This window comes from Camelus dromedarius, chromosome Y (genome assembly GCF_036321535.1).
Source record: "Camelus dromedarius isolate mCamDro1 chromosome Y, mCamDro1.pat, whole genome shotgun sequence".
In the NCBI taxonomy this organism is placed as follows: domain Eukaryota; kingdom Metazoa; phylum Chordata; class Mammalia; order Artiodactyla; family Camelidae; genus Camelus; species Camelus dromedarius.
In genome coordinates this window covers 13,532,331-13,549,051 of record NC_087473.1, presented here as the reverse complement: position 1 = coordinate 13,549,051, position 16,721 = coordinate 13,532,331, and the positions used below count along the sequence as shown (strand labels likewise).

Here is a 16,721-nt window from a genome sequence, read left to right as displayed (position 1 = left end):
GTATTTATATATTAAATATTTTATTATATTTTATTCATTAGATTTCCCCGTATTAAGGTTAGGACGTTTGGGGGAAAACCTGCACCAGTGGGTTTAATTCATATTATCTATGCATTGAATTTCGGGATGTTTTAAGTATTGTCACAAAATATTTGCTCTAAAAGGCCTAATTAAGCTTATCCTAGAAATTGAGAAAGCCAAGCAACTTATTCCAACCACCTCTGAATGTTTCCATTTTGAAACTGAAAAAGCAGAGAAATGTTTTTGTGTGGTAAATGTAAGAATACAGGTGTTTGAACCTTAGCAGCAGGAGACCCTTAAGAAGTATAGTCAAAACCTTGAGTACATAATCCCTTGATTCGGCTCAGAGGAGTGTTTTTTCAACGTGCAGTGTGACCCTCAGTTGAAACCAGGGACCCAGTAGTCAATAATAAGTTTTGTTCCATCTCAGGGGGTCTATGAGCTGAACTGGAAATAAGGGACCTTGAAAAGATCCAGAAAAAGGGAATCCTCCTAGGGCAGCAAGTAGCCCATTTTCTTCCATTTCCCACCCAAAGCATTGGACTGTGGGTCATTTTGAGCTTTAACAGCACTTAATTTAGCCAGTTGAGTCTGCTCAGCTGCAAACAGCCCTGAGTTTCCTGCAATGTCCTTCCCAAACCTCAGGGTCAAATGGCTTTAGGGATGCAGTACACTATTAGCAGGCACTAGATCTAGGCAACTGGGGAAATCCAAAAGCCTAACGTAATGCCTGCCAGGTGTGGGGGAGGGGAAGAGAGATCCGGAAAATGTCCATTACCACTAGCGTCATTACTTGTTCATTGTTTCATCACTACGTGACGTGGAGGCTGTACAAGGCTGAAGCGCATACCGGCCGACAGCACACCTGAGAGGCTTAGGGTTACTAACCAAGTCCCCGCAGCAGGGCAACTTCCGGCCGCCCCGTACGTGCTGCGGATTTCCCCTCCCCCGGTTTCCCACCCATCCACCCTCCGCAGACATTCTGTCTACATCGTCTTCTTTCGCTTCACCATCGAGAAGATTGTACTCAAGCGAACAGTGACCGCTCCACAAAATGGCCAACGCGCGGGACGCCTGGGGTCAAACTGCACTCAATCTTGTTGGTGTCACGGTTTTTTTGGCTTAGTTCTGCTTGGGGAGGCTTTCCAAAGGCGGGTGAATTACAACGGAGACGTTGTGTAAAAGTTCGGATTCCTAGTACTGAAGGGGGAAAGAACGGGAGAGAGCTAAAGGAAGGCGGAAGGGAACTAGTTCTGTGGGGAGGTGGTTGGGGTAGATTGGCCATATGTTTAAATCCCCTCAACTTATTAAAGGCGGGAGAGTGCGTGCTCTCACTAGTTTCAAAGAATTCCAGGACCTTGGGGGAGGGCCAGGAACGTAAAGCTCTCGCGATTTCCGAGAGTGGCGACGAGACTGACTACAAGATCTCGCGAGGTTATGACTAAACGAACGCGAGTTAGCCAGGGGGAAGTAACAGTAACGGTAACGGTTAAAAGGGTTGATGGTAGGGGCAGAGAAGGAAGACGCGCGGCTTACGTGCTGACGTAAAGCGGTCGAAGTGGGTATATTTCGGCTGTACACAAGCTGTGTGTTTCGTAGAGTCGTAGTTCTGTGAGTGTGTGATATCTGGTTAAGCTGGACCAGCATTGGGAGACTACGAGTTCTCGCCTCTCTTCAGGCATGAGTCATGTGCCAGTGGATAATGCGCTCGGTCTGGACCAGAAGGTGAGCCAAACTGTATCTGTCTAGACTTTATGCGTGGACCCTTTCCTTGCCTTAAAACTTATGGCGCAGTGCTATCTAGCCACCTTCGTTTCCCTTATCCCGTTTCCCTTAGCTTGCTGTGGATAGAGGGGAAAGAAACGGAATCAAATTTGGGGAGCCGGTGTAGAGGGAAAAAAGGACTCGGTAGCGATAATGTTGATAGTAGGTCTTCCGGCAGGCTCTCCTTTCTTACGTGTTCTGTCACCTCCGCGCATAATGGCGGTTTTCTTGTGTGCTTGCGTTGTCTCGCAGAGACGCCCGTGTGCTAGTATCAACTGTTTAACCTACGGATTGGAGGCACGAGAAGGGGAGCATTTTTTGGCGCCGAGGGGTTTGAGTGTGTGAGTGTAAGGAGAGTTGCTGCTACGAAGTGTGGGAGGTGAGGAGGCAAGACTTTATCTTCGGGTAATGGCGGCGGCCTTCTTTGTTTAGTGTTCATGGTTGGTGCACCGATACGGTCGTTATCACAGAAGGCGCAGACCTCTGTGCTTGAGCCTGTGTGACTGGGCCGAGCTGTTGACTATAAAAAATTGAATATTGTCTTTCCTTGTCTGCCGTGCGGGCCTCCTGCCGCTGGACTATCTCGGTGTGTGCTGTGGATGACGAGGCTGTATTTCCGGAGTAGAAACTTGTGACGCAGAAGAGCCGGAAAAGGGTAGTGGGAAGGGGAGGGAATAATGGCCGCCGGCTTGCTTTCCTTGACTTACGGCTGGAGATGATGGAAGTTCGACGGTGGTTGGGGTGCTCCACGGAGATTAGGGAGTTGGAATTGCCCTGTTCCGTTTACTTAATTCAGTCGTTGAATGGTCATTAAGCGGAGGGTGGTGGTGGTTTTGTCGTTGGTACTGTGTTGTACCTGTGTTTAGCGTAAGTGAGATTGATCGCATGAAAATTACTGGGAAAGTGGATTGGGACATCCAATTACTTTTCTCTTTCAGTTTGTTGTGCCTGAGAAAAAGACTGAATTAGGTCAAAGCCAGAGGCCTGTTTTCTTTAAGTAGAGTACTTACCCTTTTGAGGTGCCGGTTGTTGGGTAGGCTAGAGTGATCTAAGAACACGGGTTACAGACTTTTATTTTTTCGCAATCTTCATTTCAGTTTTGCTATGTTGCCTTTGCAGAAACTCTTGAGTTCCGCCTATAAAGTGTCTCATTCTGTTTACCACTTTCGAATAGTTCTAATTGATTTAGGTCATAAACCTTTCATAAAAAACATTTGATGAACTTTGAATTGTGAAACAAATCCTCATGACGCCAGTTGAAACTAAATGTTACTGTTATACGTAATACGTTTGGCGGATTTGATGGTATACTTCTTTGTGTATTTTTCCACTAATGATCTGCTTATATTACCGCCTGCATTTTGCTGATCTGAAATTTAATAGCTTAAAGAGACCATAGAAACTGAAAATCTGACGTCAAAAGAGTACAGGGAATTACGTTTGTGGTATTTTCTGTGTAGACGGAATGCATGTAACTTTTCATAGACTACGCTCTCTGGATCATTGTAATATAGTAGTAAGCAAATTCCACATGGAAAAGTGATAATTTAAAGAGTAATATTTTAATTGATGACGCATGCAATTTGGTAATTTTAATCTTCAGCTTTTAATGAAGTGTTTAAAAACATTTTATAGCAAATTTTGTTTGCAGATAGCACTCTTTGCTTCGCTCTTTTGTGCTTTTTAAGATTAATTTTGACATGCGTAATTAATTCCTTACTTCAAGTTACTTTGTTGGTTTTTATGAAATGCAATAAAGTGAAACTTCCTATAGTGCTGAAATCAATGTAAAGGGACAGATAGGAATTGAAATTACAGACAGCTCTCTTGCAAAAGTAAGCATTGAATATCAGTTGTCATATTGTAGCTTTGTGACCATCAATCTCTTTGAACTTGTCACATTTCTAAAATGGGAGCTGTAAGTACTACCTTCACTGTGACAAGCACCAAATGATGCAGTGATAAGTGGCACAATGTACACTACATGGTGGGTGGTGATGTTGGTGGTGTTGCTTAGGGATTTATTCAAGTTAAAGACAGTTACACAATCTTTAGGGAATAGAAATAAAGGAATCTTTCTTACCTAGGTTTTTCAGGTACACTTTTCAGGCTTAAAATAATGCCTTGTAGAAAACCAGTGGCTTTAAGAAAATGATGCTAACAATTTAGTTTGGTGATTGAGACGATTTTACTATAGAAAATTGTTGGAAAACTTGTTTTAGGTAAGTGTGTTTGAACTGTCTGTTTTGGTGTGCTGCTGACACTCAGTTCCTACCTTTCACATTTGTCAAAATTTATAGGATGTTCTTAAAAACATGAAAGGAAGACAGGGCAGCTGGCTAGTAAATGCGAGTCCTAGGACTGGGACTTAGGACTGGGGTTTAGGACTTCTGATTTGTATTTTGTAATGCTATGTGTGCTTGATTATTTTCCTTTAGTAGTGTAGTGTCAACATGTGAAGTATTAATATCTTTTCTCCTAGTTGGCTGATCTAGACCTGAACTCTGAAAATCAGAGTGGAAGAGGAAGTACAGCAAGCAGTAAGTAAAATTTTTGTTTATTTAGAATCTTTATTACTATTTAATGTTATGTCATTGGACTTACTAACTGAACATTTTACACAATTTCATTACCATATAAATTAATGAAGTATTTTGGAATCTTTGGATAATAAAAGAGATTGGTTGATTGTTTTGGGATACAAACAGTTCATCATTTGGAAGAACATTAATGCAATAAATTTTTAGAAAGCTAGTTATGTCCAGAATGAATTTTGGCCATATGTGGAGTTGGGGATGTGTCCACCCCTCTTGTGAATTGTCTTGAGCTGTGTTAAACCTAGTAAAGGGAGTCTGTGCAGTTAAGTTTCATAGCTGTTGCTCCTTTTCTGTGAAGAACCTGAGCCTTACTGATGGAACTAGGCTCTACTGATTCTTGGGTGGTAATTAGAATAAAGTGTCGATTATATTATTAAATTGTTGGAAGAAGTTTAAACTTTGGAAAAGAGTAGGGGTTTTGGCTTGGCTTTATTATTTGAGACTTGTTAGAGGTTAGTGTTAGGTGTGGGTAGGGACAGGAAATTGGTGGTTAATTACTTGGCAGCATATCTCATCTTGGACCCTAGGTTTCCAAGAAAGCAGTGAGTATATCCTGTAAAGCCTCTTCAAATCTGGCTAATTCATATCAAATTTTGCCATTATATGACTATTAGAAGGTTTTAATAGACCAGTAGACACTTTGGGATATTTAACTCAATCCAAATTTAGGCATTTCATTATAATTTGGATTTTACCATGAGAAAGTAGGCTTCTTTCTATTAATTGTAAGCTAAGCTGTCAACTTATTTCAGGAATTTCAAGAATATCACTATCAATTCCTTCTTGGAATCATTTTTTATTTCCAACTGTCCTGTTGTCTTCATTTAACTGAAACAGAAACAAAGCCTCTTGTTCAGTAATTGAATTGAAATTGTTTAATTGACTTAGTGCATATCCTTTTTCTCTTAGTAGGCTGTTTTATTATGGTAATACTTATATTTATTAAATACTATAATCCTTATAACAGGTTCCTGAAATAGCAGAGCCTTGTAAAAACATTTGATAAGTAACCACTAGTAGCTACTGAAATGTATTTGAGGCTTTTCTTTTTTAAGATAATTTAATGTAAAGAACAGAAGTTTAAAAAGATTTTTAGGACCAGTTTTTAATTCTTCTTTGTAAAAAGCTGTTTTACAATATATGATGGGCTTTTAATTTTAAATTTTCTGTTTTAGAAGGGCGCTATATACCTCCTCACTTAAGGAACAGGGAAGCATCTAAAGGTAGGTGGTTATGGCAACTTTATTTTCGACTGTTAGTGTGTTTAAAAGCCAGTCAGAGGGAGAGAAATGAAGTAATTTGGAAAGTATGTACACATTTTTCTACTGTGCTACTTTGTTTTCATGAATTAGCACTTCCTAACTTCGAAAAAGTTCATCTAGTATTTTACAATGCATAATTCTTATTTTGAGCTCAGACTTTCACTAGCATAGTTTATCACTGATGCTTTAGTTCCTTGTAAACATTGGCAACCTGATTTGTTTGAAAGAGGTGTGTTGTGTGTCTGGAGGTGTGCTGTTACGTAAAACAAACCATGAAATGAGTTCTCCTTATTGCTGTCTTGAAGTGTCTGTGTAGTGAAAATGATGTTATTTCAGAATAGTTAGAAATTGCAGGATTATAGCTTTGTGCACACTTGTAGAAGTTGTCTGGTCTCGGCTTTTTGCTGGACTCATTTGAAAGATTTTTTTTTTTTTTGAAGTGTTACTAGAACACCTGGTGGCTTTTAATGCTAACTTTTAATGTAGAATGGTAAATTATTAGGAACATTCTGTTGGGCTGATGATTCGACAGCATGGGTAATCCGAAACTTTCAAGAGGGGGAAAGATCAGGGAAAGTATTTAAAGCCAAAAAGGAGGCAGATAAAGAAGGGGTTGTGGAGGTGGGAAAGGTGAAAATAAACTAGCTTGTAGTTGGGTATTTGCTTCCATATGTAGTCTGTAATTTCTAGCATTGAACATTTAACTGTGTGTATGTTTTACTAGCAGGTTGGCTAACTAGTGATGGGATTCTTTTTTCAAAGTAACTGCAGTTTCTTTGACTAAGCAGTCTTTTTCTAGTGAGCAAAGACTATAGGTCCACTGGCTGGATAAGAAGAGAGCTTTAAAGCAAAGAAAAACAACTCCTTAAAATCTCAGAGTACTTAAAAAGTCATTTGAACCTAGTTAAATTCTCAACTTAATCAGTTGTTGCGTAAGTTTCTCTTGTCACCTTCCTTTTATTTTTCTGTGATGTGTCCTAGAAACATGTCCACAAGGAAATTAGGCAAGGATGAGCAGTTTCTTTTTTCTGTTACGTCTGGTTCTCAATAAGCTTATATCAGCACAATATTGTTGGACTCTCTAGGATTTGATGATAATGTGTACGTGAACACAAAGCCACAGTAACAGTTATAGCAACTGTTATTTTATTTGTTAAAACTAAACCAGAAAGGAGCTTTGGCAATGCCTCAGTATGAAATTAATTTTAAAACTTTGAAACCTTTATGAGAATGGGGTTGAGGAATGTTTGCATTTAATTACTAGGGTGTTAAAATGACTTAAATAGGTTATAACTTATAAATGTAGAGTTCTTCTCTGAAATTTGAATTGCTCTAAATGTTTTACTTTTCATTTTAAGTTGTTAAGGAGTCATTTTAAAAAACGAATGGTAGTTTTTTTCTAATAAAATATTTGTATTTGCTGTTGATAGGATATTACTGAGGTTTCTTCTCTGAGTTTTTCCATTGCGTAAGTCCTTGCAATTCACTGTGCCACCTACTATGTAGAGCCTGTATGAGTACTTTGAGCATAATAGTTCAATCACTGCCTGCACTTTGAGCTTCATTCTTCATGAATTTTGAAATTGTTTTAACTCATATGACTTTTTTTTATTATTAGTAGTAATCATTTGGTTAATCTCTGAGTTTAAACTTTTCTCTAGGTAACTGACTATACCTGAGATGAACTTTTATTTAGCTGGGAATTCCAAAATTCATATATGCCACATAGATATGTTTTAAATTGGTCAACTTTTTAATTAGAGTTTATGAAGTTAATATTTAGGGATAGGACATAACTTAAAAAGCTTACTTAGAGGTGACCTAACTATTATCTTTGAGGTTAAAAATTTAGGGAGCATTTGGCATTCCTTTAAAAGCAGTCATATTTTAAAAAAGGGTCTTGTCGCAGTCATGTTGAAATAATCATATTAGAGTAGTATCCTCTGATTTATTGTTTTTGTTATGTAGAAATAATTGACATTCAAAGGGAACTTAATTGTTAGTGTGGTGATGATAACATAACAGCAGTATACCTGTGTTCCATGTAAGCGGTTATTCTTTAAGTGATGGTATTCATTCAGTACATTGTTCTTATTCCATGAGGTTGTTTTGCTTGATACAGTAATTTTTAGGGGAAAAAAGGACCAAAGATAGTAAAAATTCTGCTTACCAGTGAAACCTAATTACTTAAATCTGAGTTCTCTTTTCCAGTGTTTTGATAATTATTCCAATGACCCTTGGTCCCACAAGGATAAGATAAAGGAAGGCTATGTCTTTGAAAGGATTGGGATCTTGTTAAAGTATTGTTACCTTCTAATTTTCACTTTTTTTGTAAGGATTTTATGATAAAGACAGTTCAGGGTGGAGTTGTAGTAAAGATAAGGATGCCTACAGCAGTTTTGGGTCTCGAGATTCAAGAGGAAAGCCCAGTTACTTCAGTGATCGTGGAAGTGGATCAAGGGGAAGGTAAATTATTCTCATCCTGTATACCGTAGCATTATAGGAATCAGTTCTTTGTATTCTCATTCTGTACTTTTCTTGATATTTAATCATGATATTTATCTTTAATAGACCATCCTTCTATTATAAATTTTAAGCAAAATGTTGATTTGCTAATTGTTAACTCTAATAGGACTTTACTAAGTTTTATCTGTTTAAACAAACTTATAATTAAAGTAAGCTACTTGACATAATGAATGTTGATTTTATTTCAATTTTTGTGGCTTGTCTATGGTGGTATAATCATCTTTAGCTTATGGAATTTAATCATAATCATTGCGCAGATGTGATAAGGTGATCTTATGATCTGAGTATCTGGTTAGTCCTATGTTTTTTACAGACAGGACTAAATCTAAAAATCTCAGTCTTGTCACATAACTAGGTTTCATTTATATCAAAATAGAGCCAAGCTGATATTTGTATTTTATTCCTTTGGTTTTTAATAAATTATATATACCCACAGGTTAATTAGAAGGTCTTAGTTCACAAATGAGGCAGCCAGTGTTGAATTGTTGACATCTTTGCAAGGTACCTTGTAACCAGCAGTTCAATTACCAATACACAGATACATTTCTAAAGAGATGATAATATGGTATTGGCTAAATGACATGTTTTAATCAATTGCTTGTGCTGTTCAGGTTTGATGATCGTGGACGCAGTGACTATGATGGTATTGGCAGTCGTGGGGACAGAACTGCTTTTGGCAAATTTGAACGCAGTGGACACAGTCGTTGGTCTGACAGATCAGATGAAGATGATTGGTCAAAACCACTTCCACCAAGTGAACGCTTGGAGCAGTAAGTTTCTGACGTGTATGTTGATATGAAACTTACCACTTAATATAACATGTATAACGATCGTTTGATTTCAGGGAGCTGTTTTCTGGAGGAAATACTGGGATTAACTTTGAGAAATACGATGATATACCAGTAGAGGCAACTGGCAATAACTGTCCTCCACATATTGAAAGTGTAAGTTATTTTGTTTTAACTGTTTAACAGCTTTGTAAAGTTACTGCTAAAAATTTCATTGAGTTATGAAAAAGGAGAGACTGAGACTGTCATCCTTGAGTAATCCTGAGAAAGAAAATATGTCAAACATAAAAAACACAGAATACACACAAGAGTCCATTTTCTTAAAAATAGCTTTATACCTTTACCTAAAATCAAAAGCAAATGTAAATTCAAACATAAATAGACATTTAGTTGGTTACTTCCATTTTTGTGTTAAGATAAAACAAATGCAGCAGGTAAGGCATTTCTAGTTGAATATGTATTTGATAAATGTAATTAAATTTCATTTACAGTTTAGTGATGTTGACATGGGAGAAATTATCATGGGAAACATTGAGCTTACTCGTTATACTCGTCCTACTCCAGTGCAAAAACATGCCATTCCTATTATCAAAGAAAAAAGAGACTTGATGGCTTGTGCCCAGACAGGTAAGCTCATTAATGAAGAACAAAATCTTAACTGGGATAACATTATGTAGGGATTTCTGAGTTCTTTAGTTAGTTAGGTGAAGATTAGATAGGGATTTTTCTTTTTGTCTTACATTTTTGGATCCTTTGGATGAAACTAGTTTATTCATCAGAGCATCTGGGAGAAGTCTATAGCAAACTGTCAGCCAATTATATTGCTTATTTTCCATCCACTGAGTTTTCAGGAGGGGAAAATTATGATCTTGATGGGAGGGAAAGTTAACAATATAATTGGGATAGGAAATATACAATCCGAGAAGGGCTCATGATCCATAAAAATGTGGGTGGGGAAAAGAAAGTGGTACCTCCACCATCTAGTATTTTGTAAATTAAGTAATGGGAAGGCTCGAATTTGGCATGCATAGAAGATGGCACGTGTTACTTTCTTAAGTGATGAACTTCTCTTTTTATACATACAAATCTGTGTGTATATATAAAACTTTAGTCATTTGTCAATTTTAGTATCAAAGAAATAAATATAATTACCTCTTTATGTAAATGTGGCCTTGGGCTAAAACCAGGTGCTGTTTTTTAAAATAAAATTCTTTTGCAAAAGAAGACTAACTTACTAAAACCTTTACTATTAGACTTTGCAGAAAGTTTGCTGACATTCTCACAGTTGCAGAATATTAAAATGGAAGCTAATGCCATTTTAGAGGCTAAATAGTTGTGTTCTCATACAGATAAATTGCAAAAAAGGGAATATTGATTGCATTGTTTAAAATGGATCACAGAAGTATTTGGCATTCTTTGCTTAGCTGTATGAATAAATATACTATTTTTTTTAGAAAATTCGGCATTAAAAAAAGCACTTAAAAATATTTTATTACTCTTCAGGCTTAATAAGTCAGTATTTTCTTAACAGGATCTGGAAAAACTGCAGCATTTCTTTTGCCCATCTTGAGTCAGATTTATGCAGATGGTCCAGGCGAGGCTTTGAAGGCTGTAAAGGTAAAGATTTCCTTATAAAATAAGTAGTTTTTGCTTAGGGAAAGTTGTAAATATCTGTTGGAATCTTTCTTTCTAAACAATGCTATTGACACTATTTCCTTTTCAGTCTCTTTACCCAATAAAAACTCCTTTTGGATATAATTCTTAAATTACAAAGGTATCTTGCTGTCATATACTTGCGATAAGAATAAAAAAATTTTAAGTCTTTGAATTTAATTTATAAATTGTACTTACTTAGGACAATGGAAGATACGGACGCCGTAAACAATACCCAATCTCCTTGGTTTTAGCCCCAACAAGAGAATTGGCTGTACAGATTTATGAGGAAGCCAGAAAAGTAAGTGTGCACTTTACTGATGATTGCCTTTTTCATTTTTTCTAATGATGCTTTTATGACCATTTAATAAATTATTGCTTGTAGTTTTCATACCGGTCTCGAGTTCGTCCTTGTGTAGTATATGGTGGTGCAGATATTGGTCAGCAGATTCGAGACTTAGAACGTGGATGTCACTTGTTAGTTGCCACTCCAGGACGTCTAGTGGATATGATGGAAAGAGGAAAGATTGGATTAGATTTCTGCAAGTAAGTGAACTTTCACATGTAGAACTTTTCTATAAAAGGGGTCACTAATTTTGTAGTGTTTGTAGTGTTTACTAACATCATGTTCATTTTAAGGTTAAGTGATTTAAATAACATAGCTTTCTTCATGGTTATTGAAATTTATGATTAACCTTATTTTTTGATTGAAAAGTACAGTTAACCTGTGTGATTCATTGGAAAAGTCAGATACAGCCAGTTTGACTATGTGATCTGTGTTTGTTTCACATATATTAAATTGTGAGGTTAGAATTAATATATTAGCATAACTAATTTTAGACACAGCTGTAATTGACAGTTTCTCATCAAATTCTAAACTTAGCTTTTTTCATAACAGGTACTTGGTATTGGATGAAGCTGATAGGATGCTGGATATGGGATTTGAACCGCAAATACGTCGTATAGTTGAACAAGATACTATGCCACCAAAGGGTGTTCGTCATACCATGATGTTTAGTGCTACTTTTCCTAAGGAAATTCAGGTAGTTCATTTTTTAAAACATTAGTGTTTATAAGTGATAATTGTCCTCAGATCATTTCAAAAATTAGAGTAGAAAATAAGTATAGGCTTTCTTCTCTTTTTCAGATGCTTGCACGTGATTTCTTGGATGAATATATCTTTCTGGCTGTAGGTAGAGTTGGCTCTACTTCTGAGAACATCACACAGAAAGTAGTTTGGGTCGAAGACTCAGACAAACGATCATTTCTTCTTGACCTCTTAAATGCTACAGGTAAAGTTACAAATAATAATAATGGCATTGGGTTATAAGGAGGTTCTATGTGGATTTCTGTAGCTTGTACCATGAGCTTGCCTACTTTTTCAACCATTAAAACAAAGCCTATTGTTAAATTAGCTGCAGATGCATGGTTACCGAGTGCAAAGAGAACTGATAAACCAGTTAATATTAAAATCAAGCAGTGACGTGAAATTGCCATTAATGAACAAACCCTTTTATATAATTTTTTAGGGAAGGATTCACTGACTTTAGTTTTTGTGGAGACCAAAAAGGGTGCCGATTCTCTGGAGGATTTCTTATACCATGAAGGATATGCTTGCACCAGTATCCATGGAGACCGATCACAGAGAGATAGAGAGGAGGCTCTTCACCAGTTCCGCTCAGGGAAAAGCCCAATTCTAGTGGCTACAGCTGTGTGTATCTTTTAAGTTTTCAGCTAAATATAGTTGAATATTACTGTATTGTAACAAAATTTATTTTTTAGGTGGCTGCAAGAGGACTGGACATTTCAAATGTGAAACATGTTATCAATTTTGATTTGCCAAGTGATATTGAAGAGTATGTACATCGGATTGGCCGTACAGGACGTGTAGGAAACCTTGGTAAAGTGTTCAGTGCTTTGATGTTTTGACACAGAATCTTCAATATTAGAAGTTTTATTTTCAAGGGAAAGCTGAAATCAAAAGTCAGTTAAAAGTTTTTGTTTTAGTCTCAATATTTTGGTTATGTTGCAAATTATAATGTTAAATTTTTGTGTCCTTTATGACTACTTTTAAGCCTAGATGACTTTATTTTGGACTCTTGTAGGTCTTGCTACCTCATTTTTCAATGAAAGAAATATAAATATCACGAAAGATTTGTTGGATCTTCTTATTGAAGCTAAACAAGAAGTGCCATCTTGGTTGGAAAATATGGCTTATGAACACCACTATAAGGGTAGCAGTCGTGGGCGTTCTAAGAGGTACAGGATTTTTTGAACCTTCACTATTAATAATTTGTTTTGAACAGGAAGTTACATCCAAAGTTAAAACACTGCCACTACTTTGGGCAAAGAATGTTTTTAGAAACCATGACGTGCAAGTAGATGTCAGCCTTTAACTGCTAAATGCTGAAGCATTATCAGAGGAACTAACCAAATGGAAATTGAGTTGAAAAATTAGAAATTGAGAATTAGGAAAGTTATGTGTGGGAACTGTCATTTTGATTCCTTTTTGTTGTTGTTGTTTTGTTTTTGATTCAACTTTGTACTTACAAAACCACCATATAATGTTTTTCTTTATAATAATAGATTCAGTGGAGGATTTGGTGCCCGAGACTATCGACAAAGTAGCAGTTCCAACAGTTCAGTTTTCAGTAGTAGTCGTGCAAGCAGCAGCCGCAGTGGTGGAGGTGGTTATGGCAGCAGCAGAGGATTTGGTGGAGGTAATGTTTGTTTTTCAACTTTTATATTTTTGGCAGGAGCTTCTTTTTCCCCTTACTCTTTTTCAGAGTACAATTTACTGGAAAAATTTTATTTCCAAAGAATTGAATGAAACCCAGTACTATAGATTTCTTTTTATTAGGCTTATGTCAAAGTACTTGAGAAAGAAGATTTGAAATACTTAAAATGGCTGGCCTAATTTGTCTTTTGTAATATTTCTTGATAGGTGCCTATGGAGGCTTCTACAACAGCGATGGATATGGAGGAAATTATAGCTCCCAGGGGGTTGACTGGTGGGGCAATTGAATCTGCTTTGCAGCAAAGTCACCCTTTCAGAAAAGCTAAAATGGAAACCACATGTAACTTAGCCAGACTGTATTGTGTAGCTTTTAGGACATTACCAGCTGTGATTCTCCTGAAAATTCAAGAGACCTCAAAGCCAGAAGAAGAAAAGAGGAACAATCAACAACACTGTTCAGAAGTTGGAAACCTAGTTGCTGTAGTTTGGATCCCCTCCTGCTTATTTCCATCCCAAACTGCATTTATAATTTTGTGGCTGAGAATCATTTGTTTGTTAATGTACTGTAACTTTTAACTTCAGAAAACTTACTGTTTTGATGTCCTGTTGGCTCAGTAATGCTCAAGTTTTCAATTGTTTTGACAAAGTAAATTTGCTGAACTTGGGCTAAAATCAAACCTTGGCACACAGCTGTGATGCAATTTAACAGGAATCATCAATTCATTCGTAAATATTCTAAGTGGAACAAACGAGCAGTATCCTCCATTAGGATTTTTTGATACTTGCAGATTGGGGAGAAAAACATATAAGTAGTTTTTAATGTGGCAAAGTGTACTAAGTTGAAGTTCTGACTTGCTCACTCTATCCTGGTTAGGCACTTAGAACCTTGTAGTCTTTAAATTAAGCCATTCCAGTCATGATGAGGTGGCATGTATAAGTACATTGATATATTTTTCAAAGTAGTCTTTGAAGTTAATGCAAGTAAATACAGTAATTTCTAATGTTTAGGTTATTAATTCTAAATTAGGCAAATGTGGGCATACTATTTTAGAAAAACCTTATAAAGATTTGATTTTTAAAGTGTTCAGGGGAGATTTAATCTGAGTTTTTAAATGCCTGCCATAAATAAAATTGAAATGGGAGATTGACTGACCATGGCAGTGACCAGTCCTCTTTGTAGACCTGGTTGGATTTTGGTCTTTAATGTATGCTAGTGTTGATGTTTTTTGGTCAAGAGGATACAAGCAGGAGGGATTATGCAGCAGGCTTTATTTTAATGCAGATTGTCATTACTCTGTTTAAGCTGCATTGAAAGTTAAAATGGCTTACACTTGTAGACTTTATAAATTGGAGTAAAAAAACCTGAAATCCTTGAGATCACACAGGTTCAAAATAGGTACTGTACTACACAAGGTGTCATTTCTGTATAGTGCAGTTTTAGTGTATTTTAGTTACATAGGTTTCCATTGTATTTATAGTTGCTTTATGCTAAATTTGGCAAAAGGTGGTGGTTTACCAACAAAAAAAAGCCTATGCTGCTTGAAATTCTGTGATTTTGAGGTGGGAAATGTGATATTTGTAGACTAATCTTTATAATGGCATAAGAAGGCAAAAATTTCTTAAAGTGCAATAGGTTTTCAAGCATATTGTGCCTTGTTCTAAAACTTTTATGTAGGTGCACTTGACAGTATTGAGGTAATTTGTTATGGTGCTATTTTTAATTAGTATAGGTTTAGACTCTTGTACACTTTGCCCATAACTTTTTACAAAGTACTCATTTTATTGCACATTTGGAGACTTTTATATATATCTGTGTGTGTGTCCTTAAACTTCCAATCTAATTTTGTCTCTTGGAGATTGTTGAACACAGCTTGTTAATAACTTAGATTCTAAAATTTTATTTGGGACCATAGAATGGTAGTTGAGAAGAAAACTTTGCACACAACAGACTTTAGATACTTTTTGCTGCTATAGTTTGTGTAATATTTATTGAACATTTTGACAAATATTTATTTTTGTAAGCCTAACAGTTTAAAGAAACTTGACCAAAAGACAGTACAAAAACACTGGCACTTGAATGTTGAATGTCACCATATGTGAAATTGTATTTTTCAGGGTAGTGTGAGCTTTTAATTGTTCAGTCCTATAAAACTTGAGTCAAGCAGACCTGGCATTGTCAATGTGGGTAACAGTAACTTTGTGGCAAAATTTAAGACAAAATTGGCAACTTGAAATTAAAACATGCCAAGGTTTTGATAACATGTCTTAAAATGTTAAGGAAATATTTCTAAATACTGATACATAGCGTCCACATTTTCAAAAAAAGTTTCAGTTTTATGTACTTACATGTTCTGTTGTTTAGTTTTCAGTGTCTGGCATATTGTAGTCCTCAAACATGTGGTTATCTTTTTGTATTGCTATAATCAGTGACTTTTACATTCAGTTTTGTTCAACCAGCAGTATTTTCAGTGAATAAGAATAGACTTAAATTTGCTGAATGTAGATATTAAACCTCAAGTCACTGTAAATTTAGTAATTGCTTATTGTATTAGTTTTAGATGCTAGCACTGCATGTGCTATGTTTATTCTGGTTTTATTAAAATAAAGAGTTGAACACAATCTTTGCTGAGTTGTGACTTAATAAGAGAGGTGGAAATGAATTTGTGCTGTTGATGTGAAAAATTTGAAAGTGAGATTTCTAGTTATTTGCTAAAGCTATTTGTGAAATACCTCTTTTTCATGAGGCCAGAAATATTCCTATGACTAAGAATTTGAATGACAGAGGTATAAGGTGGGAATATAGAGCAGCAGGATTTTTGTTACAAATCATGGTAATGTAAAAGACATACGTATTCAGTTGATTTACTTACGGATCAAGAATTAATTGGAACAGGTAGCAAAGGTGCCCATTCTTCCTTTTGTTTTTCCTTTTGGCTGATAATTTATTACCACACGATGCTGTTAATGTTACAATATTTACTATGAAACTGATGTTTTTAGTTTGTTTTGGGTGGGAGGGGTTGTGTTTTTAAGGAAGTGAAGCTCAGTGTCTCTTTGTGTCCCCTTCTCGGAATTAAGCAGCAAGGTGGGGTTTTCTGGTTAACTGACAAACAGGAATCTTGCTGAAGGCAGATGAGGGTAACATCTGAGGTGGAGAGAGGCTGGGGAATGAGGAGAACCCCACTGTCACAGAGTGGTCAGATATCAAAGGTTAGATTTGGCTAAACTGATTTAGGATTCCTAGTAAAACTAAATAGAGAGATAAACACGAAGTCCAGTAGTTGAGGTGTAGTTGTAAAGTGCTCAGAGGAACACATGTAAAGTGGTTCAAGATGAACTCTGGTCAGTTCTTAAAGAGAGATGTGCATTTCTC

The 16,721-nt window shown here is 36.3% G+C and overlaps 1 protein-coding gene across 1 annotated transcript; it reads left to right on the top strand.

Moving 5' to 3' along the window:
* Positions 1-1,471: 1,471 nt before the first annotated feature.
* Positions 1,472-15,967, top strand: LOC135320319 (ATP-dependent RNA helicase DDX3X-like). Its single transcript, XM_064483421.1, has 17 exons — positions 1,472-1,746; positions 4,268-4,325; positions 5,558-5,605; positions 7,981-8,110; positions 8,782-8,940; positions 9,015-9,114; positions 9,450-9,585; positions 10,490-10,575; positions 10,814-10,912; positions 10,997-11,157; positions 11,510-11,654; positions 11,759-11,903; positions 12,141-12,322; positions 12,394-12,511; positions 12,717-12,870; positions 13,198-13,331; positions 13,556-15,967. Exons 1-17 carry the CDS (start codon positions 1,702-1,704, stop codon positions 13,633-13,635), a joined length of 1,980 nt encoding a protein of 659 aa, XP_064339491.1. The 5' UTR covers positions 1,472-1,701; the 3' UTR covers positions 13,636-15,967.
* The last annotated feature ends 754 nt before the right edge of the window (positions 15,968-16,721 follow it).

Coding starts and splice junctions, on each gene's coding strand:
- LOC135320319 (XM_064483421.1), top strand. CDS start 1,702: ATGAGTCATGTGCCAGTGGATAATGCGCTCGGTCTGGACCAGAAG. Junction 9,115..9,449: donor GTCCTCCACATATTGAAAGT/GTAAGTTATTTT, acceptor TTTCATTTACAG/TTTAGTGATGTTGACATGGG. Junction 10,913..10,996: donor TTTATGAGGAAGCCAGAAAA/GTAAGTGTGCAC, acceptor TATTGCTTGTAG/TTTTCATACCGGTCTCGAGT.